We start from the raw sequence: 27,249 nt of genomic DNA, 5'->3' as shown, positions 1-27,249 counted from the left end.
TAGGTTAATCATTTGTTAATTTGATGTAAATAGAAAACTATTTTGTCTTTTAAATATTTCATAGAATTTTTGGTGGGAAATTCTACGTTAATTATTTATTAATTTGATTGTATGTTTAGTGATTTCAATGCGGTGTAATTTGTTTAAGTTGAATTTTAAAATCAAACATCTAAGTTTTATACATAATAAATGATAGGTTTATATTTAATTTTTACAATTTTATTTTTTTTTTAAATTTGAAAGTTATAAATAGTTTTTTTTGTTTTGTAGGGAAGAATTATTAAAATTAAATAACATAGTTTTAAATTATTGAGAAAATCATCAAAATTCAATAATTCAATAACAAAATTCGAAATTATTCTAATAAACCTATTATTTGCAGGTATTGATATTGAGGGAACGAATTTAATTATTTCTCCTCATTATTCAAAATAAACTTCATTAACCTTTAATATTTATGTTAACTTTTAAAATTAACCTATTTAAATGTTTGAATATAATTTAGTCCTTTTATCTCTTAAGCGGTTGAGATTAGGGGAAATTTGATCTATTATATATTGGCATAAACATTTTCGGAAATTCAATATTGGGTCGCTTATTAATTTGAATGTAAACGTTGTAGATCATTCCGACTCACTTTGAACACAAAATAAGATGTTTGCATCGTTTATTTGTGATAGCGCTGGTCGAATTGTAGGTTAACTTAGTATGTCATTGGAAATCTTCCATAGGGTGATAACTTTATCTATTGGGATATTGGGTATCATTCATACAGATAGGTATATGTTTTAATAATTTTTTAATTAATTAATGCTCGCCTCCTCCAATGCAATACTATGCACATTAGATTCAAACGACATGAACGTATTAGAATCCATTCAAGCGACATGTAGTTCAGTGAATTTATGGTATACCAGGTGATGACAGAGATCATTTTCATAAACAGCGATTTTATTTTTACTTAATATTGCACACATTTGATTTAAAACTATTGCTCAGATATAATTTAAAATTAGCATAATTATATTTGGCAATGTTGGTGATATATGCCGATAGGTATATATGAAGATATGTACAACCATATTTTCCAATATAGTTGATATACGGGAATAAACTATATCAACCACATTAATAAATATGTGTATTTTTTTAACTAATTATATAAATAATAAAAATTATATTCTTATATATTTATATATTTATGATTATTATATTAATATAATAATAATAATAATAACTCATAATAATATTAGTAATATTAATTAATAATAATAATAAGTCTTATTATTATTATGTTAACTCCTTATAATATTAGCAATATTAATTAACAATAATAATTTTCATAATAATAATTATTTAATAATAACAATAATTATTTTAGCAAATGTGGTTGATATATCCATAAGGCTTCATTTCTATCAATGACACAAACCATTAATAATAATAATAATAAGATATTATTCATTTTTGATAAAATGTAAATAAGTAATTACTTATTTTATTAAAAAAAAAAATTAATATTGTGTTTAGAAAAAATATAAAAAAATTATTTTATTTTATAAGTCATAATAAAATAACAATAATAACAATAATAATAATAATAATAATAATTTACTCATCAAAATTAATAAATAATAGTTAAATAGTTCATTATTGTTAAACAATAATAATATTTTATTAATTAAATATTTTCAATCCCACTTCTTCACCCATGTGAGCATCACTAGATGCAATGAGTGCTAAGTGGATACCGGATGTAATGGGTGCTAAGTGGACTATTCAAAAATCATCAGAAATGAGTCAATTACAACTACCTCTCATGGAAATGGTCATAAATGAATGACTTCCTTAACGCAGTTGAATCCCAAAAAATGATACCTAAAATTATAACAATTAATTCATCTTTACATAATAATAATTAATTCTTTGTCACAATGTGACGTTGGACCATGGTTGGCCATGGTTGATTCTCATATTGAGACAACCTTTGTCACAAAGCAAGCAACATTTGAGCCTGTTTAACCACAGTTGACTATGCTTCACTAATAATTATATATTATTATTATTATTATTATTATTATTATATTATATCATTATAATAATAATAATATTAACTCATAATAATAATAATGGTCCAATAATAATTAGAATTGTGAGAAGTGAATAATAAACCCAAGGGATTAATACTAAAACCTTAAGGGATTATGAACCCAAAAGAATAATATTAAACCCAAGGTACTAATATTATAAACACAATGTATATAAACCCTAAGATAAATATTATAAACACTAAAATAAACATGATTCACCATCGTTGATTTTCATATTGAGACAATCCTTATCAGAATTCCATGTTTGACCATGGTTGACTGAGGAATAATAAACCCAAGCGATTGATATTATAAACCCAAAGGAACAATAAAACCAAGGGATTAATACTAAAACCCCAAGGGATTATGAACCTAAGGGAATAATCTTAAACCCAAGGGACTAATATTATAAATCCAAGGTATATAAACCGTATGTGGAGACAATTTTTGTCATAATGCGAGATGAGACCATGATTGACCACAGTTGACCATTGTTGGTTATGGTTGATCATGGTTGACCATGATTGATATTATAAATCGAAGTTAATAATAAACCCAAGGGATTGATATTATGAACCCAAGGGAAACATAAACCCATGAGATTAATACTAAAATCCCAAGGGATTATGAACAGAAGGGAATGATATTAAATCCAAGGCACTAATATTATAAACCTAACATTGGTAAACCATAATATAAATATTACAAACACTAAAATAACTATGGTTTATTTTCATGGTCAGACAATCCTTGTCACACCACGACATTCAACAATGGTTGACTATGATTGGCAATTGTTGACCATGATTGATATAATAAACCCAAGGGATTAATATTAAAACCCCAAGGGATTATGAACCCAAGTGACTAATATTATAAAGCCAATGTATATAAACCCTAAGATAAATATTATAAACACTAAAATAAACATGACTGACCATCGTTGATTTTCATATTGAGACAATCCTTATCACAATTCCATGTTGGAACATGGATGACCATGGTTCACATCATAATAAACCATGGTTGACTTGGGAATAAGAAACCCAAGTGATTGATATTATAAACCCAAAGGAAAAATAAACCGAAGGGATTAATACTAAAACCCCAAGGGATTATGAACCTAAGGGAACAATATTAAACCCAAATGACTAATACTATAAACCCAAGGTATAAAAACCCTAAGATAAATATAAAAAATACTAAAATAAAGATGGTTGAATTAATAAATCCTAAGAATTAATATTTTAAACTCAAGGGATTAGTAAACAAAATGAATTATGAACCCAGGGCAATAATATTAAACCCAAGACACTAATATTATAAACCCAACATTGGTAAACCCTAATATAAATACTACAACACTAAAATAAACATATTTTATTTTCATGGTGAGACAATCCTTGTCACAATGCGGCATTCAACCATGGCCAACCATGGTTGGCTATGATTGACAATGGTTTATCATGATTGATATTACATACCTAAGGGAATAATAAACCCAATGGATTGATATTATAAACCCAAAACAATAATAAACCCAAGGAATTAATACTAAAACCCCAAGGGATTATGAACCCAAGGGAATAATATTAAACCCAAGGGACTAATATTGTGAACCCAACATTGTTAAACCCAAATATAAACAGTACAAACACTAAAATAGACATGTTTTATTTAGATGGTGAGACAATTGTTGTCACAATCCCTTGCTGATAATATAAACCCAAGGGATTGATATTATAAACCCAAATGAATAATAAACCCAAGGGATTAATACTAAAACCCCAAAGGAATACTATTAAACCCAAGGGACTAATATTATAAACCTAAGGGAATAATAAACCCAAGGGATTGATATTATAAACCTAAAGGAATAATAAAACTAAGGGATGAATACTAAAACCCCAAGGGATTCTCAAGCCAAGGAAACAATATTAAACTCATTGGACTAATATTATAAACCGAACATTGGTATACCCAAATATAAATACTATAAACACTAAATTAAACATGATTTATTTTGATGGTGAGACAATCCTTTTCACAATGCAACATTCAACCATGGTTGACCATGATTGATAATATAAACCTAAGGGAATAACAAATCCAATGGATTGATATTATAAACCCAAATGAATAAAAAAACCCAAGGGATTAATACTAAAACCCCAAGGGATTGTGAACCCAAGGGAATAATATTAAACCCAAGGGACTAATATTATAAACCCAACATCCGTAAACCCAAATATAAATATTATAAAGACTAAAATAAACATGATTTATTTTCATGGTGAGACAATCCTTGTCACAATGTGACATTCAGCTATGGTTGACCATGGTTGGCTATGATTGAGGGATTAATATTGAACCCTAAGATTAATATTATAAACCATATGGTTAATATTAGACTGTAAGAATATAAATGCTATGAATAATATTAGAAACCCTAGGAGCAATATTATAAACCCAATTTATTAATAAATGCTATGAATAATATTAGAAACCCTAGGAGAAATATTATAAACCCAATTTATTACTAAGCCCATTGGATTAATATTAAAATCCCAAGGGATTAAAAACCAAAGGGAATAACATTAGAACGTGGGATTGATATTATGAACCTTAGGATTATTATGAACCCTCATTTAATATTATGAACCTTAGGATTAATATTATAAACCCAAGATATTATTACCATAAATCTAAGAAATTAATATACATAAAGGATTAATATTATAAACTAAATAGACTATAAAGTGAGGGAATAATTTTAAACCCAAGGGATTAATATTATAAATCTAAGGGATTAATAAACTCAAAATATCAATATTAAAAATCCAAGTGATCAATAAACCCAAGGGATTGATATTAAACCCTAATATTAAAATTTAGTATTATAAACTAAAATTAAAAAGTCATAATATTATAAACCTTGGCTATGATTGAATATGGTCAGCAGCGATTGATTTTCATATTGAAACAATCATTGTTAATTAAGTGCCATTAATATCAATAATTAACATTAAAATTAATATTTATATATATTAACATTATTAAAAGTAATATTCATATACATATTAATTAATATTAATAATAATGAATATTGAAATTAATATTAACTATTCATATTAAAATTAAATTTAATATCAAATTTTATTAATCATTAATATCAAAGTAGTTAAAATTATTTATAGTTGTAATGTTGATGTTATTAATATTATTAATATTAATAGTATTAATAATTAAAACTAAAATCATAATTTAATTAAAATTCCTATTAATAATTAACATTTTTATTAATGTGATGTAAATGTTATTAATTTTATATATTTAAATTCATTATGTTATATTTATTTATTATATTAATATTATTAATTTTGTAATTAATTTTATAAAAGTATTATTATTTTTTATATTATGATTAAGTTTTTATTGTTATTATTGATTGTTGACTCAAAATTTTGAAGTTAATGTCAATATTGATGAATATAAATTAAACTTAATGTTAAAAATTTAATATAACCCAATATTATAAGTTCTAATATTGAAAACATGCAATATTGAAAACATTAAATAATCTAATATTAAATTCTAATAATACAAACTTAAAAATTAAAACATAATAATCTAAAATGTCAAAACATATTAATACCTAATATAACATAAAAAAAATATTAATATTTTAATAAAATTAGATTAGAAATTTTTTATTAAATTTAGATATTTATATTAATACCATTATGAATATAATTAAATATAACATTAATAAATAGCAAGTTTATTATTCAATTTAACGAAATAATTAAATTTTCTCGAAACATAAAATTGTATGTTTTAAGAATATCTTAAATAAAAATATTAATAATATAAATATAAAATTACTCATTTTCTTATACTCATTTTCTTATGGCCCCTCTCAAATTTAATGTTTTCTTTAAGCTACATTTCATGCCACCATTATCTTGGTTTCCCTGTTTATGAAAACAAAAATTTATATATTTTTAAAATTTAGTAAATTAAAACAAAAAAATAATATTTTTCAATTATTATTACCTTATTATATTATTAATCACTTGAATATAAATAAACCAAACATTAAGGGGTAATTATGAATTGTGATTGTTTAAATAAGTTTTGAAACATAATTTTACATGTTCAAGTTGTAAATTGGTTTAAAATGATTAGTTTTTACCATTTTAAATATTATTAAGTATTTGCATTGTTATTTTTTTTATATTTTTTAATTTTACAATTAAGCTTATATATTTGTAAGTTTTCATGAATGAATAGATTAAAACATAATAATATAAATTTAAAATGATTCATTTCATTATCTGGAATGTAGACCAAGTTTATATATCACATTATCAATTACATTAGAACATTAAAATAAAATAGAATGATCAAAAGACATTAAACCAATTTACTACTTATTGACATATTGCATGGTGCTGCTGCCCTTAATATTTGAGGATTGTCAGGTCTTTTACGTTGATCTTTTACATTGAACTTTTAATAACAAATTTCTAGGTTGCTTGTAATTGTGTGGTAGTACTTTTTAAAGTAGTCGAGTGAATTACTACAAATATATAATTGGAAGCATTTTTTAAAAGATAAAGGTGGAGGCTTCAAGTACTTTGTAACATTCAAGCAATGTTGTTTCAAGTAACCGCTTTATACAGCCTTTGCACGAATTTTGAAGTTCCACCTTTATCGCTAATCACAATCGCCATGGTCTGCGGTCACATTAACATATGGTTCCCATCTCCTCCGATATGTGATTAACTTCGGAATTCAAAACAAATTAACTACACCATATAATACCATCGGGTCCACTCCTTTGTATGTCACATTACTTCTCTGTCGATGATATTAACATAAATATTATTAATATTAAAGTAATAATATTTTAATAAAATTAGATTTTAATTTTGTTATAAAGGTAGATATTTATATTAATATCATTATGAATATAATTAAGTATAACATTAATAAAGAGCAACTTTACTATCCAATTTAATGAAATAATTAATTTTTCTCAAAATAAAAATTGTATGTCTTAAGAATATCTTAAATAAAAATATTAATAATATAAATCTAAAATTACTTATTTTCTTATGCTCATTTGCTTATGACCCCTCTCAAATTTAATGCTTTCTTTAAGTACATTTCATGCCACCATTATCTTGGTTTCCCTGTTTATGAAAACAAAAGATTATATATTTTTAAGATTTAGCAAATCAAAACAAAAAAAAATAATATTTTCCAATTATTATTACTGTATTATATTATTAATCACTTGAATATAAATAAACCAAACATTAAAGGGTAATTGTGAATTGTGGTTGTTTAAATAAGTTTTGAAACATAATTTTACATGTTCAAGTTGTAAATTGGTTTAAAATGATTAGTTTTTACCATTTTAAATATTATTATGTATTTGCATTGTTATTTTTTAATTTTACAATTAAGTTTATATATTTGTAAGTTTTCATGAATGAATAGATTAAAACATAATAATATAAATTTAAAATGATTCATTTCATTATCTGGACTGTAGATCAAGTTTATATATAACATTATCAATTACATTAGAATAATAAAATAGAATAGAATGATCAAAAGAGACTAAACCAATTTACTGCTTATTGACTTATTGCATGGTGTTGCTGCCCTTAATATTTGAGGATTCCCAGGTCTTTTACATTGATCTTTTACGTTGAACTTTTAATAATAAATTTTTGGGTTGTTTGTAATTGTGTGGTAATACTTTTTAAAGTAGTCGTGTGAATTACTACAAAGATATAATCAGAAACATTTTGTAAAAGATAAAGGAAAATGCTTCAAGTACTATGTAGCATTCAAGCAACGTTGTTTCAAGTAACTGCTTTATACGGCCTCTGCACGAATTTTGAGGTTCCACCTTTATCGCTAATCGCAATCGCCATAGTCTGTGGTCACATTAACATGTGGTTCCCATCTCCTCCGATATGCAATTAACCTCAGAACTCAAAATATATTAACTACACCATATAATACCATTGGGTCCACTCCTTTGTATGTCACATTACTTCTCTGCTGATGATATTAACATAAAAAAATAATAATATTTTAATAAAATTAGATTTTAATTTTGTTATTAAATGTAGATATTTATATTAATATCATTATGAATATAATTAAGTATAACATTAATAAATAGCAATTTTATTATCCAATTTAACGAAATAATTAAATTTTCTCAAAACAAAAAATTGTATGTTTTAAGAATATCTTAAATAAAAATATTAATAATATAAATCTAAAATTACTCATTTTCTTATACTCATTTGCTTATGGCCCCTCTCAAATTTAATGTTTTCTTTAAGCTACATTTCATGCCACCATTATCTTGGTTTCCCTATTTATGAAAACAAAAGATTATATATTTTTAAGATTTAGTAAATTAAAACCAAAAAATAATATTTTTCAATTATTATTACCTTATTATATTATTAATCACTTGAATATAAATAAACCAAACATTAAGGGGTAATTGTGAATTGTGGTTGTTTAAATAAGTTTTGAGACATAATTTTACATGTTCATGTTGTAAATTGGTTAAAAATGATTAGTTTTTACCATTTTAAATATTATTATGTATCTGCATTGTTATTTTTTTTATATTTTTTTAATTTTACAATTAAGTTTATATATTTGTAAGTTTTCATGAATCAATAGATTAAGACATAAAAATATAAATTTAAAATGGTTCATTTCATTATCTAGACTGTAGATCAAGTTTATATATCACATCATCAATTACATTAGAACATTAAAATAGAATAGAATGATCAAAAGACAGTAAATCAATTTATTGCTTATTGATTTATCACATGGTGTTGCTGCCCTTAATAATTGAGGATTCCCAAGTCTTTTACATTCATCTTTTACGTTGAGCTTTTGATAATAAATTTCTTGGTTACTTGTAATTGTGTGGTAATACTTTTCAAGGTAGTAGTGTGAATTACTAGAAAGATATAATGGGAAGCATTTTGTAAAAGATAAAGGCAGAGGCTTCAAGTACTATGTAACATTCAAGCAACCTTGTTTCAAGTAACCGCTTTATACGACCTCTGTATGAATTTCGAGGTTCCACCTTTATCGCTAATCGTAATCGCCATAGTCTGCAGTCACTTTAACATGTGGTTCCCATCTCCTCCAATATGTGATTAACCTCGAAACTCAAAACATATTAACTACACCATATAATACCATCGGGTCCGCTCCTTTGTATGTCGTATTACTTCTCTGCCGATGATATTAACATAAAAAAATATTAATATTAAAATAATAATATTTCAATAAAATTAGATTTTAATTTTGTTATTAAATGTAGATATTTATTAATATCATTATGAATATAATTAAGTATAACATTAATAAATAGCAAGTTTATTATCCAGTCTAATGAAATAATTAAATTTTCTCAAAATAGAAAATTGCATGTTTTAAGAATATGTTAAATAAAAATATTAATATTAATAATATAAATATAAATTACTCATTTTCTTATACGCATTTGCTTATGGCCCCTCTAAAATTTAATGTTTTCTTTAAGCTACATTTCATGCCACCATTTTCTTGATTTCCTTGTTTATGAAAACAAAAGATTATATATTTTTAAGATTTAGTAAATTAAAACAAAAAAATAATATTTTTCAATTATTATTACCTTATTATATTATTAATCACTTGAATATAAATAAACCAAACATTAAGGGGTAATTGTGAATTGTGGTTGTTTAAATAAGTTTTGAAACATAATTTTACATGTTCAAGTTGTAAATTGGTTTAAAATGATTAGTTTTTATGATTTTAAATATTATTATGTATTTTCATTGTTATTTTTTTATATTTTTTAATTAAGTTTATATATTTGTAAATTTTCATGAATGAATAGATTAAAACACAATAATATAAATTTAAAATGATTCATTTAATTATCTCAAATGTAGATCAAGTTTATATATCACATTATCAATTACATTAGAAAATTAAAATAGAATAGAATGATCAAAAGACAGTAAACCAATTTACTACTTATTGACTTATTGCATGGTGTTGTTGCCCTTAATATTTGAGGATTCTTAGCTCTTTTACGTTCATCTTTTACGTTGAACTTTTAATAATAAATTTATTGGTTGCTTATAATTGTGTGGTAATACTTTTTAAAGTAGTCATGTGAATTACTACAAAGATATAATCAGAAGCATTTTGTAAAAGATAAAGGCAGAGGCTTCAAGTATTGTGTAACATTCAAGCAACCTTGTTTCAAGTAACCGCTTTATACAGCCTCTACATGCATTTCGAGGTTCCACCATTATTGCTAATCGCAATCGCCATAGTCTGTGGTTACATTAACATGTGGTTCCCTTCTCCTCCGATATGCGATTAACCTCGGAACTCAAAACATATTAACTACACCATATAATACCATCGTGTCACAACCTACACACTATAATACACCTATAAATGAAATTTTTATATACTATATAACCGCACCCACTCATGGTTGTCATCTTATAATAAATAATCCATTACTGATTATTGTTAACGCCATTGTATCGCGTACATGCCTGACCCAAGGCAATGTATACATGGCAGGCGAACAGGTTATGTATCCAGCTGCCATACCACTAATATATAAATCTGGTTATATGTTAACTATATGGTTGGAGATCTCTATGCACATTCCTCGTATATACCGAGGCTGTACCAAACTCCTTCGTTGGCGTCTCCAGCATTGGACAACTGGCGGTGACTTAATGTTATATCTAACAGGCCATGTGATGAGGGCATGGTTTCTAAGCCTGGGTTTTTCCCGCGCCGGCTTTCTGGAAAATGTCGCCCTCATCAACGGCGCTCAGCCACCGGATGCAATCGAGGGTGGTCAGAGCTTCCACGTACCACCGCTGCCCATTAAAGTTTATAAAGGTTGCTCTCCGGATTTTCCGAGTCTTTTGTCTTCAGTTTCATTCGTATCTGCTCCTTATTCTTCGCTGCCATGGTTGCTCCTTCATTCCGCGCCCAGAACTACACAGCTCCAGTCTCATACACCGTTCGAGGGGTTTCTAGCTGCGGAGATGGTATTACTGAAACGGTCAGGTGAATTTCCTTACCAGTTAATAGCTCTTGTTATGTTTATAGTCATTGAATATTGACGCCGAGCCCTAATTTACTTCTCTGGTTTGACAGGTTGCACCTCCGGCTTCCGGCATCTCTGGTGTAACGTGGAGTCCGAGCTATTGAAGCCCACCAAGCCTTCACAGGTATTTACTTGAACAAGGGTTTGACTCTCGGTTGGATTCTTTCGGTTTATTTTTGGGGTTGCCAGAGTTTTTCTCTGAGCAAGAGCAGCGACCCAACCTCATTGTCATTCGGTTGGTCGCAGGTCTCAATGGACCTCCCTCCTACTTGGGTACCAAGAACTTCTGGGACCGTTTGAGGAGTCGGGTCCCTCCCCTCCATGGTGAACATCGCTGCTTTTCTGAGGCCGCACTTCTATTGTCTCTATACATATGAATATGTACTTTCGTTTGATTTAAATGCCGGAACTATGGCTTACTTGTGACTGGATACAAACCCTGGTTCGAGACCAGTGGCCTATTTATTTTTGTACCCATATAGATTGAAAGTTGAGGTTTACAGTATCCCTCTTTTGGTTATATAATGACTTGATGTTCTGTTTAGTAATATGGAGTTCTGTAATGCTTATTGTATTTCGTCATTATCTGTGAAGGAATGTACATATGTTACCCCGCCGTGCCTACATCTGGTTCCGTAGATGCATGGCTAACTGGCTGAGGGTTTGAATTAGCATAGAAGGGTATGCTGTCGCGCCATCATCTGTTACCATAGATGTATGGCCGACAGTGACAACCCTTCATGCAAAGGACTATGAGGTTGACATATGAATGCTCTTTCCCATTTCTTCGGCTCATCATATGAATATTGGGATTCTAGTTATAAAGAACAGGCATTATGTTTTCGAACCCTTTTTATGCAGTGAGATTACCACAATGATTGCGGAATGAATGTTGTGGCTCTGCCGCAGGTTCTAGATTCTTCTCTATGTGTGATAATATTTTTCTCGGTATCAAACCCCGGGTTATAATAGGATAATCTCAGCCCTTTCTTTAACGTTCTGATTTCATATGAGCCGCTTGGTACACTATACCGACTCGGGGTTCCGCATTACTGTGTTTTTCCTCACCATTTTAATAATAACTCTGTTAACAGATGATTCGAAGAGTGAAGAGGGTATTCTATTCAGCTGACAGTGTATGCGTTTCTTAGGGTATGGACACCCTCTTGTTCTCTGTCTAATTGTTGCATGAGGTTTTCGGTCCTATTGACTCGGTTATGACTGCGAGATGTAAACTCATTCTGTCATTAGCCCATTTCATTTACTCCACGGGTCACTGTATTCTTTTCTTGATATTACCGTCACACCGTAAAGGCTTCTCTTTCTTCGCTCAATGTTTCAACTATTTCATCTTTGGCTTTATATCATAACAATGATATCGCGTAAGATTTTCGTTCACATCTTCACTGTCTACTGGCATTCTGCAGCGAATAACTGTAACTGAATACAAGATCTTTACAGTACGTCACTACTTAACTTGCCATACAGGCTATCAATAATCTGTACCAGTTACGTGTACCCACTATCTCTAACATTACAGATATTGACTCAGTTTAGACCCTAGACCGTCTTTCTACCACAGTTTAACCATAGACTATCTATAAAAATGATGCAGATAATCACAGTTAATTTTCCAGCTTCACAGATATCCAGACTTGAATGGGTTCCGTTACTTACCTGGTTTCCTGCTGGTAAGATGAAATATGGAACAGCCTTCAGTCAATCCTTGTGTGAAGCTTGTTTTCCTCCCAACCGTGAGACCAGTCCTCCAAGACTTGAGTCTCCCCCCAAGCTTCTGTTTACCGGATCACAATCCTCAGTAAACCAGCACTCTGTGCTTGACTATCTGGTCCTTACCAGACGTAGTCCTTTTCAGGGTCTTTCCCCTTTTCTCTCTCACACACTCTGCCTGTCTCCCCAGCACACCATTCTCCATCCACCTTCTTTTTGTTCCCCTGTTAGGGTGCTCGCTGATCCATTTAACCAATGCCAAGAATTAGTTGTAACTGATATGTAATTTAAAATTACTTTTACGAAGGTTTGATTAACTGATTGGTAATTTAAAATTACCTTACGTGGGGTTAATCACAATAGGTATATTACATACTCCCCCCCTTAACAGGAACACCGTCCTCGGTGTTCATCTTTCGTCGGAACTTGATATTTTACTTGTGGTATTACTATCTAATCCACACAAATGTGATCCTTTCTCTTTGAAATCAACGATTTCATTCCAAGAAAAGATGACAAACAAAATAGTAATGATATAGTCATAAGAAATATCATTAGTTATAAGCATCAATAGTCATAATCATTTGTAATTGCAAAAATATGCAACTTCTACTCGCCACCACCTGGCCCTTGTTTATTCATAATAAACAATTCTCTGTGTCAACTTACCATAACTTACCATCTTATGCTTGAAAATCATGAATACTTTCATGTAAGCCTGTTAATAGAGGTTGGACAATTCTTTAACCTTCCATGGTAAGTAGTTCCTGCAATATATGACTAACAAATTCAACCACATTAGTCCCTATATTTTGAGTCAAATGAGACACTTTGACTAGCAATCAATTATGCAATGTTAGATGCTTTCTAAATCACAGTACTTTTACAAGTACTTAAAGAGCACTAATGCTAATCATCAAATGATAAATCACTGCTCACGTGCACACTGAACGAATTCTTACTAAAGACATCCGTAGAGTACTTCAAGAAGTACCAAAAGAGCACCTAGCTCTCTAATCATCAAACAGTCAATCATTTCATCAAGCAAGAATTGTCTTAGCTCCCACTAAGATGTTCACAACATTATTAACACAATAAAGGAATTAAAATTTCCATTTATTCTTTATCGAGCACTAAGCTCATCTCTTATTAAATGTGCATAACATATTTTACACAACTATATGTAAAATTCATTTTTAACATAACATATAGCTGATTAGTTAATTCCTTTAGCCATGAGTTCACACTGGACTAAGGAATTCCCAACCCATGGGAACTGGTTCTCACAACCAAATCGAGTCATTTTCACATCCAGACAGTTTCTTTGATAGAGACCTTACCAGGTCTAACATGGAATTCCACTGGCCAACCAGCTCAAGAATTCCAGGAAGAGTAAATCTGGGCAGACAAGTACCATCAAGCCCTCTGGGCAGGTAGCTGCCATCAACCCAAGGCATTCCAGCCTTTCACAATCCGGGCAGACAAGTACCATCAACCCCTCCGGGCAGGTAACTGTCATCAACCCAAGGCATTCAAGCCTTTCACAATCCGGGCAGACAAGTACCATCAACCCTTCGGGCAGGTAACTGTCATCAACCCAAGGCATTCAAGCCTTTCACAATCCGGGCAGACAAGTACCATCAACCCCTCCGGGCAGGTAACTGTCATCAACCCAAGGCATTCAAGCCTTTCACAATCCGGGCAGACAAGTACCATCAACCCTCCGGGCAGGTAACTGTCATCAACCCAAGGAATTCAAGCCTTTCACAATCCGGGCAGACAAGTACCATCAACCCTCCGGGCAGGTAACTGTCATCCACCCAAGGCATTCAAGCCTTTCACAATCCGGGCAGACAAGTACCATCAACCCTCCAGGCAGGTAACTGTCATCAACCCAACTATCTGCAACTGTCTGGCATGTTAAATTTCCCTTTTATTACTCTTTCTCAAAGTAATTTACACAATGACCCATATGAACATTATCATTAGCATAACAAACATGCATGTATACCATGCATTTACACTTAACCCCCAACATGGGTCCACAACATCAAGATTGATGGGAAACATATCCATCATACACATTGTATGCATGCAAATTTTCCAAATAGCATAATTCATGCATATCATATAACATCATTCTTTCTCATTTATAATTGCATTTCACATTGCAGCAATTTATGTGATGAGTTTTCTTGTTGCCATTAAGCTACCACTACTTAATCCCATCAGCAACGGTAATTATAAGTATGCATCAGTCATTACCTATTCAATTTCCAAGAATTCTCATGCATACAATATTGTCATGTATAAGAGCATATGCAAATACTCATTAATGTATAAATGTCAACAACAGTTGATATAATACTCTCAGCATTCCCAATTTTGCCATAGTCTGCTGCTCCAATTCAAATCATCATTAATGGAGTATTATGTCACGTTTACTATGGCTAGCTTGGGTCATGCATTGTTAATGTAATTAAACATAATATCTCTAATATACAAAGATCATAACTCTATATCATAATGACTAATCTTTGTGCATACCATTGCTTATCATATAAGCCTTCCTTTAATGTATGCAACCCATATTCCTTTCACTAGAATACTACCAGCATTTCTTACAATAAACCACATACCTCTTTCTTAAGGAAGTCATTTTAATCCTCATTTCTCTATCTTCCGATGTGAGGATTTCTCAAGATTCCCTTTCAAGAATTATTAAAGATGTCTATCTTTCGGCATAAAAACCAAGATACAAAAACAAGGTTTACCTATCCTTTATGCATCAAATCAAGCAATCGACACAGCTCTTCCAACAAGACAATCTCTCCAAGAGATTATTATTTTCAAGGAAGCTATCATGACCACTGTCTCTAAGTACGCACAGTCTCATAATTCCAAAGTCAAAATAGCTACCAATATGCAACATGTGTTCTCCTAACACAATTACTTTACTTTAATGCACATAGTTCTTTTCATGAAACAAGTAAGGATTTTGGTTCTTGTATGAACACTATTCTAATGTGTCTTGAAAGGAAAGAACCTCTATTTCCATTTTCAAGAACTCTCATAAAATCCTTTATCTTCATACATGAAGTATGCATACTCTTAGAATGAGACTATATTTGTGTATATATGTAATATACCCTTTCCTCAAGAAATTAGGGATAAATATCTATATGCCTAGAAGCACATCCTTAGTTATCTTTTATCATGCATGTAATGCATAATCATTTCACTAGAACTTAGAGACTAACTAGAATCGTAATGCAATTAGCATATATATATATATATATATATATATATATATTCAAGAAGCTTTTATCAAATAAAGATACATATTTTAATTCAAGCAAACTTGGCCACCTTCCATGCTATGTTCTCAGGACATTTATATACCTCATCCTCTTTCTCAAGAAGATACTTGGCTATATTTAACAAGGATTTTATAGACCAGAGACAAGCATTTCACACACAAGACTCACGTGGAGTCTTTCTAATAGGAACTACCTATTTTCTTTACCAAGAAAACATACAAGATAATCAATCCTTAACTGCATGCCTTAACACATTTTCTTTACCAAGAAAATCTATAAAAGAACCATTCTTTTATTGCATGCATTCAAATACTTTCTCTACTAAGAAAGCATATAAAACATTCATACGTGTTCTTCAAGTAAGTGAACAAGACACTTATCTTATCCTTGGATCAAAATGCATAACTAACAAGTTTAAACCACCCCTACCGGAAGCAATTGCTCTACTTATGCAATTAGAAGCATAATCTCCTAAGTGTCACACATGCACTAGAGCTACCATTTGGTGCTATATGCAACAACTATCATAACACTACTATGTGACCATTTCAGAATAATGAGTTCAAGGAGACATTATGAAAATCATTAACATCAATACTCTATAGTTATCATTTTCCAACTCCTTAAGCATGGTCAAAGGAATACTCACATGCACATCGAGCGCTTATCTAGTCATCCCAAGACTTAGAGTCTTCCCCGAGATTCTAACACTCAAAGCTTGCTTTATCTGGTCATCACCAGACTTAGCGATTTCTTTTTCCCATCTCCGTCTGTCCCTACAACACGGTCTTCTTCCTTCTCCTTGCTTCCTTTTCCTTTGGAAGCATCTATGGTTGGGGGAAGGTAATTAGAGTTTACTGACAACTGTATTAACACAGGTAGTCTATTTATGAATAATTATCACATGTAATTATACCATGAATGGGTCCTAGAAATACCCACTGAACATGCCTCTACCCTTAACTTCACACTGGTATGCAACATGCATAAGAAATCCATCATTCCCATAGTAGAGATAAATTCAACCATTATTTAATCGAGGCTCCAATGGTTTTTATCTCCCAACAAGTAATAATTAACATCAGCACGTACCATGCTAATGGATTTCAGTTAATTAGAAGGCAATCGTCATTAGATCTATTAAGACATAAGAATATACTATTCATCATGCATGCTCATGGTGAATAAAATTAAGAACTCTTCTCATAAACAACTGGAACTATAGCACACACATTCCATGCATGTGACATCAATCAACCTTCACTAGTTTACGAATTGTAACCATCTTAGTCCAATTCAATTAATGCATATAAGTTTGATGGGTTAGTCATACAACACTAACCAATCCCAACTACCAATCGTCTTCATGCACCCATGACAAGACTGAATCAAAAGTTAGTTATGACAATCAAGTCTCGCTGCTTGACTCATTGCATGTTTTCAATGTCTAAGGGGGTTCTTCTAATGTCTTTTTTTTTAAAACAATTTGTCATCCTATTCAAGGATGTTCCCCATAATTTATATTCATGCATGACTCATTAAGTTTTGTTCATGGTAACTTCAATTTTGTTTAACGAATGTATCATTGTTATTACCATATTTGCAAGGTAAAAGTTGGTAGTTGATTGTCACTTTTCTCCCTGAGTGTTCAATATTGTTCATGATTGTAATGAGTACTCAATATTGTTCTTAGGTGCAACAAAAGTTTCATTGTCTTTTATCCTCATCAGGAATCCAACGTTATGAACGTAGTTATGCCACATCTTATTAACTACTTCTCAAAGAAGTCATAATCATGAATCACACCTGTCATGCCAAAAGTAGTGTACGGCATAAATGAATATGCGAATGATTAAACTCATACCCGAGTTAATGCCTACTAATGGCGTACTTCAATATCCTTTCCGCTTACCAATTCCCAAAGGCACCAGTATTGCAACCTTTGGCTCTGATACCAATTTGTCACGACCTACACACTATAATACACCTATAAATGAAATTTTTATATACTATATAACCGCACCCACTCATGGTTGTCATCTTATAATAAATAATCCATTACTGATTATTGTTAACGCCATTGTATCGCGTACATGCCTGACCCAAGGCAATGTATACATGGCAGGCGAACAGGTTATGTATCCAGCTGCCATACCACTAATATATAAATCTGGTTATATGTTAACTATAAGGTTGGAGATCTCTATGCACATTCCTCGTATATACCGAGGTTGTACCAAACTCCTTCGTTGGCGTCTCCAGCATTGGACAACTGGCGGTGACTTAATGTTATATCTGACAGGCCATGTGATGAGGGCATGGTTCCTAAGCCTGGGTTTTTCCCGCACCGGCTTTCTGGAAAATGTCGCCCTCATCAACGGCGCTCAGCCACCGGATGCAATCGAGGGTGGTCAGAGCTTCCACGTACCACCGCTGCCCATTAAAGTTTATAAAGGTTGCTCTCCGGATTTTCCGAGTCTTTTGTCTTCAGTTTCATTCGTATCTGCTCCTTATTCTTCGCTGCCATGGTTGCTCCTTCATTCCGCGCCAAGAACTACACAGCTCCAGTCTCATACACCGTTCGAGGGGTTTCTAGCTGCGGAGATGGTATTACTGAATCGGTCAGGTGATTTCATTACCAGTTAATAGATTTGTTATGTTTATAGCCATTGATGATTTACGCCGAGTCCTAACTCACTTCTCTGGCTTGACAGGTTGCACATCAGGCTTCCGGCATCTCTGGTGTAACGAGGAGTCCGAGCTATTGAAGCCCGCCAAGTCTTTCACAGGTATTTACCTGAACTAAGGGTTTGATTCACGGTTAGACTCTTTCGGTTTTTTTGGGGTTGCCAGAGTTTTCTCTGTGCAAGAGCAGCGACCCCAACCTCATTTCACTTAGTTGGTCGCAGGTCTCGATGGACCTTACCCCTTATTTGGGTACCGAGTACTTCTGGAACCGCTTCAAGAATCGGGTCCCTCCCATCCATGGTGAATACCTCTGTCCTTTTCTGAGGCCGGACTTCTATTGTCTCTATACATATGAATATGTACTTTCGTTTGATTTAAATGCCGGAACTATGGCTTACTTGTGACTGGATACAAACCCTGGTTCGAAACCAGTGGCCTATTTATTTTTGTACCCATATAGATTGAAAGTCGAGGTTTACAGTATCCCTCTTTTGGTTATATAATGACTTAATGTTCTGTTTAGTAATATGGAGTTCTGTAATGCTTATTGTATTTCGTCATTACCTGTGAAGGAATGTACATATGTTACCCCGCCGTGCCTACATCTGGTTCCGTAGATGCATGGCTAACTGGCTGAGGGTTTGAATTAGCATAGAAGGGTATGCTGTCGCGCCATCATCTGTTACCATAGATGTATGGCCGACAGTGACAACCCTTCATGCAAAGGACTATGAGGTTGACATATGAATGCTCTTTCCCATTTCTTCGGCTCATCATATGAATATTGGGATTCTAGTTATAAAGAACAGGCATTATGTTTTCGAACCCTTTTTATGCAGTGAGATTACCACAATGATTGCGGAATGAATGTTGTGGCTCTGCCGCAGGTTCTAGATTCTTCTCTATGTGTGATAATATTTTTCTCGGTATCAAACCCCGGGTTATAATAGGATAATCTCAGCCCTTTCTTTAACGTTCTGATTTCATATGAGCCGCTTGGTACACTATACCGACTCGGGGTTCCGCATTACTGTGTTTTTCCTCACCATTTTAATAATAACTCTGTTAACAGATGATTCGAAGAGTGAAGAGGGTATTCTATTCAGCTGACAGTGTATGCGTTTCTTAGGGTATGGACACCCTCTTGTTCTCTGTCTAATTGTTGCATGAGGTTTTCGGTCCTATTGACTCGGTTATGACTGCGAGATGTAAACTCATTCTGTCATTAGCCCATTTCATTTACTCCACGGGTCACTGTATTCTTTTCTTGATATTACCGTCACACCGTAAAGGCTTCTCTTTCTTCGCTCAATGTTTCAACTATTTCATCTTTGGCTTTATATCATAACAATGATATCGCGTAAGATTTTCGTTCACATCTTCACTGTCTACTGGCATTTTGCAGCGAATAACTGTAACTGAATACAAGATCTTTACAGTACGTCACTACTTAACTTGCCATACAGGCTATCAATAATCTGTACCAGTTACGTGTACCCACTATCTCTAACATTACAGATATTGACTCAGTTTAGACCCTAGACCGTCTTTCTACCACAGTTTAACCATAGACTATCTATAAAAATGATGCAGATAATCACAGTTAATTTTCCAGCTTCACAGATATCCAGACTTGAATGGGTTCCGTTACTTACCTGGTTTCCTGCTGGTAAGATGAAATCTGGAACAGCCTTCAGTCAATCCTTGTGTGAAGCTTGTTTTCCTCCCAACCGTGAGACCAGTCCTCCAAGACTTGAGTCTCCCCCCAAGCTTCTGTTTACCGGATCACAATCCTCAGTAAACCAGCACTCTGTGCTTGACTATCTGGTCCTTACCAGACGTAGTCCTTTTCAGGGTCTTTCCCCTTTTCTCTCTCACACACTCTGCCTGTCTCTCCAGCACACCATTCTCCATCCACCTTCTTCTTGTTCCCCTGTTAGGGTGCTCGCTGATCCATTTAACCAATGCCAAGAATTAGTTGTAACTGATATGTAATTTAAAATTACTTTTACGTAGGTTTGATTAACTGATTGGTAATTTAAAATTACCTTACGTGGGGTTAATCACAATAGGTATATTACATACTCCCCCCTTAACAGGAACACCGTCCTCGGTGTTCATCTTTCGTCGGAACTTGATATTTTACTTGTGGTATTACTATCTAATCCACACAAATGTGATCCTTTCTCTTTGAAATCAACGATTTCATTCCAAGAAAAGACGACAAACAAAATAGTAATGATATAGTCATAAGAAATATCATTAGTTATAAGCATCAATAGTCATAATCATTTGTAATTGCAAAAATATGCAACTTCTACTCGCCACCACCTGGCCCTTGTTTATTCATAATAAACAATTCTCTGTGTCAACTTACCATAACTTACCATCTTATGCTTGAAAATCATGAATACTTTCATGTAAGCCTGTTAATAGAGGTTGGACAATTCTTTAACCTTCCATGGTAAGTAGTTCCTGCAATATATGACTAACAAATTCAACCACATTAGTCCCTATATTTTGAGTCAAATGAGACACTTTGACTAGCAATCAATTATGCAATGTTAGATGCTTTCTAAATCACAGTACTTTTACAAGTACTTAAAGAGCACTAATGCTAATCATCAAATGATAAATCACTGCTCACATGAACACTGAACGAATTCTTACTAAAGACATCCGTAAAGTACTTCAAGAAGTACCAAAAGAGCACCTAGCTCTCTAATCATCAAACAGTCAATCATTTCATCAAGCAAGAATTGTCTTAGCTCCCACTAAGATGTTCACAACATTATTAACACAATAAAGGAATTAAAATTTCCATTTATTCTTTATCGAGCACTAAGCTCATCTCTTATTAAATGTGCATAACATATTTTACACAACTATATGTAAAATTCATTTTTAACATAACATATAGCTGATTAGTTAATTCCTTTAGCCATGAGTTCACACTAGACTGAGGAATTCCCAACCCATGGGAACTGGTTCTCACAACCAAATCGAGTCATTTTCACATCCAGACAGTTTCTTTGATAGAGACCTTACCAGGTCTAACATGGAATTCCACTGGCCAACCAGCTCAAGAATTCCAGGAAGAGTAAATCTAGGCAGACAAGTACCATCAACCCCTCTGGGCAGGTAGCTGCCATCAACCCAAGGCATTCCAGCCTTTTCACAATCCGGGCAGACAAGTACCATCAACCCCTCCGGGCAGGTAACTGTCATCAACCCAAGGCATTCAAGCCTTTCACAATCCGGGCAGACAAGTACCATCAACCCTCCGGGCAGGTAACTGTCATCAACCCAAGGCATTCAAGCCTTTCACAATCCGGCCAGACAAGTACCATCAACCCCTCCGGGCAGGTAACTGTCATCAACCCAAGGCATTCAAGCCTTTCACAATCCGGGCAGACAAGTACCATCAACCCTCCGGGCAGGTAAATGTCATCAACCCAAGGCATTCAAGCCTTTCACAATCCGGGCAGACAAGTACCATCAACCCTCCAGGCAGGTAACTATCATCCACCCAAGGCATTCAAGCCTTTCACAATCTGGGCAGACAAGTACCATCAACCCTCCAGGCAGGTAACTGTCATCAACCCAACTATCTGCAACTGTCTGGCATGTTAAATTTCTCTTTTATTACTCTTTCTCAAAGTAATTTACACAATGAACCATATGAACATTATCATTAGCATAACAAACATGCATGTATACCATGCATTTACACTTAACCCCCAACATGGGTCCACAACATCAAGATTGATGGGAAACATATCCATCATACACATTGTATGCATGCAAATTTTCCAAATAGCATAATTCATGCATATCATATAACATCATTCTTTCTCATTTATAATTGCATTTTACATTGCAGCAATTTATGTGATGAGTTTTCTTGTTGCCATTAAGCTACCACTACTTAATCCCATCAGCAACGGTAATTATAAGTATGCATCAGTCATTACCTATTCAATTTCCAAGAATTCTCATGCATACAATATTGTCATGTATAAGAGCATATGCAAATACTCATTAATGTATAAATGTCAACAACAGTTGAGTTAATACTCTCAGCATTCCCAATTTTGCCATAGTCTGCTGCTCCAATTCAAATCATCATTAATGGAGTATTATCTCACGTTTACTATGGCTAGCTTGGGTCATGCATTGTTAATGTAATTAAACATAATATCTCTAATATACAAAGATCATAACTCTATATCATAATGACTAATCTTTGTGCATACCATTGCTTATCATATAAGCCTTCCTTTAATGTATGCAACCCATATTCCTTTCACTAGAATACTACCAGCATTTCTTACATAAACCACATACCTCTTTCTTAAGGAAGTCATTTTAATCGTCATTTCTCTATCTTCCGATGTGAGGATTTCTCAAGATTCCCTTTCAAGAATTATTAAAGATGTCTATCTTTCGGCATAAAAACCAAGATACAAAAACAAGGTTTACTTATCCTTTATGCATCAAATCAAGCAATCGACACAGCTCTTCCAACAAGACAATCTCTCCAAGAGATTATTATTTTCAAGGAAGCTATCATGACCACTGTCTCTAAGTACGCACAGTCTCATAATTCCAAAGTCAAAATAGCTACCAATATGCAACATGTGTTCTCCTAACACAATTACTTTACTTTAATGCACATAGTTCTTTTCATGAAACAAGTAAGGATTTTGGTTCTTGTATGAACACTATTCTAATGTGTCTTTAAAGGAAAGAACCTCTATTTCCATTTTCAAGAACTCTCATAAAATCCTTTATCTTCATACATGAAGTATGCATACTCTTAGAATGAGACTATATTTGTGTATATATGTAATATACCCTTTCCTCAAGAAATTAGGGATAAATATCTATATGCCTAGAAGCACATCCTTAGTTATCTTTTATCATGCATGTAATGCATAATCATTTCACTAGAACTTAGAGACTAACTAGAATCATAATGCAATTAGCATATATATATATATATATATATATATATATATATATATATATATATATATTTCAAGAAGCTTTTATCAAAAAAAGATACATATTTTAATTCAAGCAAACTTGGCCACCTTCCATGCTATGTTCTCAGGACATTTATATACCTCATCCTCTTTCTCAAGAAGATACTTGGCTATATTTAACAAGGATTTTATAGACCAGAGACAAGCATTTCACACACAAGACTCACGTGGAGTCTTTCTAATAGGAACTATATTTTCTTTACCAAGAAAACATACAAGATAATCAATCCTTAACTGCATGCCTTAACACATTTTCTTTACCAAGAAAATCTATAAAAGAACCATTCTTTTATTGCATGCATTCAAATACTTTCTCTACTAAGAAAGCATATAAAACATTCATACGTGTTCTTCAAGTAAGTGAACAAGACACTTATCTTATCCTTGGATCAACATGCATAACTAACAAGTTAAACCACCCCTACCGAAAGCAATTTCTCTACTTATGCAATTAGAAGCATAATCTCCTAAGTGTCACACATGCACTAGAGCTACCATTTGGTGCTATATGCAACAACTATCATAACACTACTATGTGACCATTTCAGAATAATGAGTTCAGGAGACATTATGAAAATCATTAACATCAATACTCTATAGTTATCATTTTCCAACTCCTTAAGCATGGTCAAAGGAATACTCACATGCACATCGAGCGCTTATCTAGTCATCCTAAGACTTAGAGTCTTCCCCGAGATTCTAACACTCAAAGCTTGCTTTATCTGGTCATCACCAGACTTAGCGATTTCTTTCCCCATCTCCGTCTGTCCCTACAGCACGGTCTTCTTCCTTCTCCTTGCTTCCTTTTCCTTTGGAAGCATCTATGGTTGGGGAAGGTAATTAGAGTTTACTGACAACTGTATTAACACAGGTAGTCTATTTATGAATAATTATCACATGTAATTATACCATGAATGGGTCCTAGAAATACCCACTGAACATGCCTCTACCCTTAACTTCACACTGGTATGCAACATGCATAAGAAATCCATCATTCCCATAGTAGAGATAAATTCAACCATTATTTAATCGAGGCTCCAATGGTTTTTATCTCCCAACAAGTAATAATTAACATCAGCACGTACCATCCTAATGGATTTCAGTTAATTAGAAGGCAATCGTCATTAGATCTATTAAGACATAAGAATATACTATTCATCATGCATGCTCATGGTGAATAAAATTAAGAACTCTCTCATAAACAACTGGAACTATAGCACACACATTCCATGCATGTGACATCAATCAACCTTCACTAGTTTACGAATTGTAACCATCTTAGTCCAATTCAATTAATGCATATAAGTTTGATGGGTTAGTCATACAACACTAACCAATCCCAACTACCAATCGTCTTCATGCACCATGACAAGACTGAATCAAAAGTTAGTTATGACAATCAAGTCTCGCTGCTTGACTCATTGCATGTTTTCAATGTCTAAGGGGGTTCTTCTAATGTCTTTTTTTTTTAAAACAATTTGTCATCCTATTCAAGGATGTTCCCCATAATTTATATTCATGCATGACTCATTAAGTTTTGTTCATGGTAACTTCAATTTTGTTTAACGAATGTATCATTGTTATTACCATATTTGCAAGGTAAAAGTTGGTAGTTGATTGTCACTTTTCTCCCTGAGTGTTCAATATTGTTCATGATTGTAATGAGTACTCAATATTGTTCTTAGGTGCAACAAAAGTTTCATTGTCTTTTATCCTCATCAGGAATCCAACGTTATGAACGTAGTTATGCCCACATCTTATTAACTACTTCTCAAAGAAGTCATAATCATGAATCACACCTGTCATGCCAAAAGTAGTGTACGGCATAAATGAATATGCGAATGATTAAACTCATACCCGAGTTAATGCCTACTAATGGCGTACTTCAATATCCTTTCCACTTACCAATTCCCAAAGGCACCAGTATTGCAACCTGGCTCTGATACCAATTTTTCACGACCTACACACTATAATACACCTATAAATGAAATTTTTATATACTATATAACCGCACCCACTCATGGTTGTCATCTTATAATAAATAATCCATTACTGATTATTGTTAACGCCATTGTATCGCGTACATGCCTGACCCAAGGCAATGTATACATGGCAGGCGAACAGGTTATGTATCCAGCTGCCATACCACTAATATATAAATCTGGTTATATGTTAACTATATGGTTGGAGATCTCTATGCACATTCCTCGTATATACCGAGGCTGTACCAAACTCCTTCGTTGGCGTCTCCTGCATTGGCCAACTGGCGGTGACTTAAGGCTACCTCTGACAGGCCATGTGATGAGGGCATGGTTCCTAAGCCTGGGTTTTTCCCGCACCGGCTTTCTGGAAAATGTCGCCCTCATCAACGGTGCTCCGTCATCGGATGCAATCGACGGTGGACAGAGCTTCCACGTACCACCGCTGCCCATTAAAGTTTATAAAGGTTGCTCTCCGGATTTTCGAGTTTTTGTCTTCCAGTTTCATTCGTTTCCGCTCCTTATCCTTCGCTGCCATGGTTGCTCCTTCATTCCGCGCCAAGAACTACACAGCTCCAGTCTCATACACCGTTCGAGGGGTTTCTAGCTGCGGAGATGGTATTACTGAAACGGTCAGGTGATTTCCTTACCAGTTAATAGATTTGTTATGTTTTATAGCCATTGATGATTGACGCCGAGCCCTAACTTACTTCTCTGGTTTGACAGGTTCCACCTCCGGCTTCCGGCATCTCTGGTGTAACGTGGAGTCCGAGCTATTGAAGCCCACCAAGCCTTTCACAGGTATTTACCTGAACAAGGGTTTGACTCTCGGTTGGATTCTTTCGGTTTATTTTTGGGGTTGCCAGAGTTTTTCTCTGAGCAAGAGCAGCGACCCAACCTCATTGTCATTCGGTTGGTCGCAGGTCTCAATGGACCTCCCTCCTACTTGGGTACCAAGAACTTCTGGGACCGTTTGAGGAGTCGGGTCCCTCCCCTCCATGGTGAACATCGTTGCTTTTCTGAGGCCGGACTTCTATTGTCTCTATACATATGAATATGTACTTTCGTTTTGATTTAAATGCCGGAACTATGGCTTACTTGTGACTGGTTACAAACCCTGGTTCGAGACCAGTGGCCTATTTATTTTTGTACCCATATAGATTGAAAGTCGAGGTTTACAGTATCCCTCTTTTGGTTATATAA

General features: G+C 33.2%; 1 protein-coding gene and 1 pseudogene across 1 annotated transcript; both read left to right on the top strand.

Moving 5' to 3' along the window:
* Positions 1-10,732: 10,732 nt before the first annotated feature.
* Positions 10,733-11,939, top strand: LOC149261354 (uncharacterized). Its single transcript, XM_089368604.1, has 4 exons — positions 10,733-11,240; positions 11,331-11,404; positions 11,493-11,604; positions 11,875-11,939. The coding sequence occupies exons 1-4, from the start codon at positions 10,733-10,735 to the stop codon at positions 11,937-11,939; spliced, it is 759 nt and encodes a 252-aa protein (XP_089224730.1).
* Positions 11,940-26,420: 14,481 nt separating this feature from the next.
* The window catches only part of LOC149261353 (expansin-B3-like), a 4,909-nt pseudogene continuing 4,080 nt past the window's right edge, over positions 26,421-27,249 (top strand).

This window comes from Pinus tabuliformis, chromosome 6 (assembly GCF_031772625.1).
Source record: "Pinus tabuliformis cultivar Carrire ecotype Pingquan chromosome 6, CPIR1, whole genome shotgun sequence".
NCBI lineage: Eukaryota > Viridiplantae > Streptophyta > Pinopsida > Pinales > Pinaceae > Pinus > Pinus tabuliformis.
The sequence above is the reverse complement of the archived record's forward strand: the minus strand, read 5'-3'. Positions and strand labels throughout refer to the sequence as shown.

Coding starts and splice junctions, on each gene's coding strand:
- LOC149261354 (XM_089368604.1), top strand. CDS start 10,733: ATGGCAGGCGAACAGGTTATGTATCCAGCTGCCATACCACTAATATAT. Junction 11,241..11,330: donor GGTATTACTGAAACGGTCAG/GTGAATTTCCTT, acceptor CTGGTTTGACAG/GTTGCACCTCCGGCTTCCGG. Junction 11,405..11,492: donor AGCCCACCAAGCCTTCACAG/GTATTTACTTGA, acceptor GAGCAAGAGCAG/CGACCCAACCTCATTGTCAT.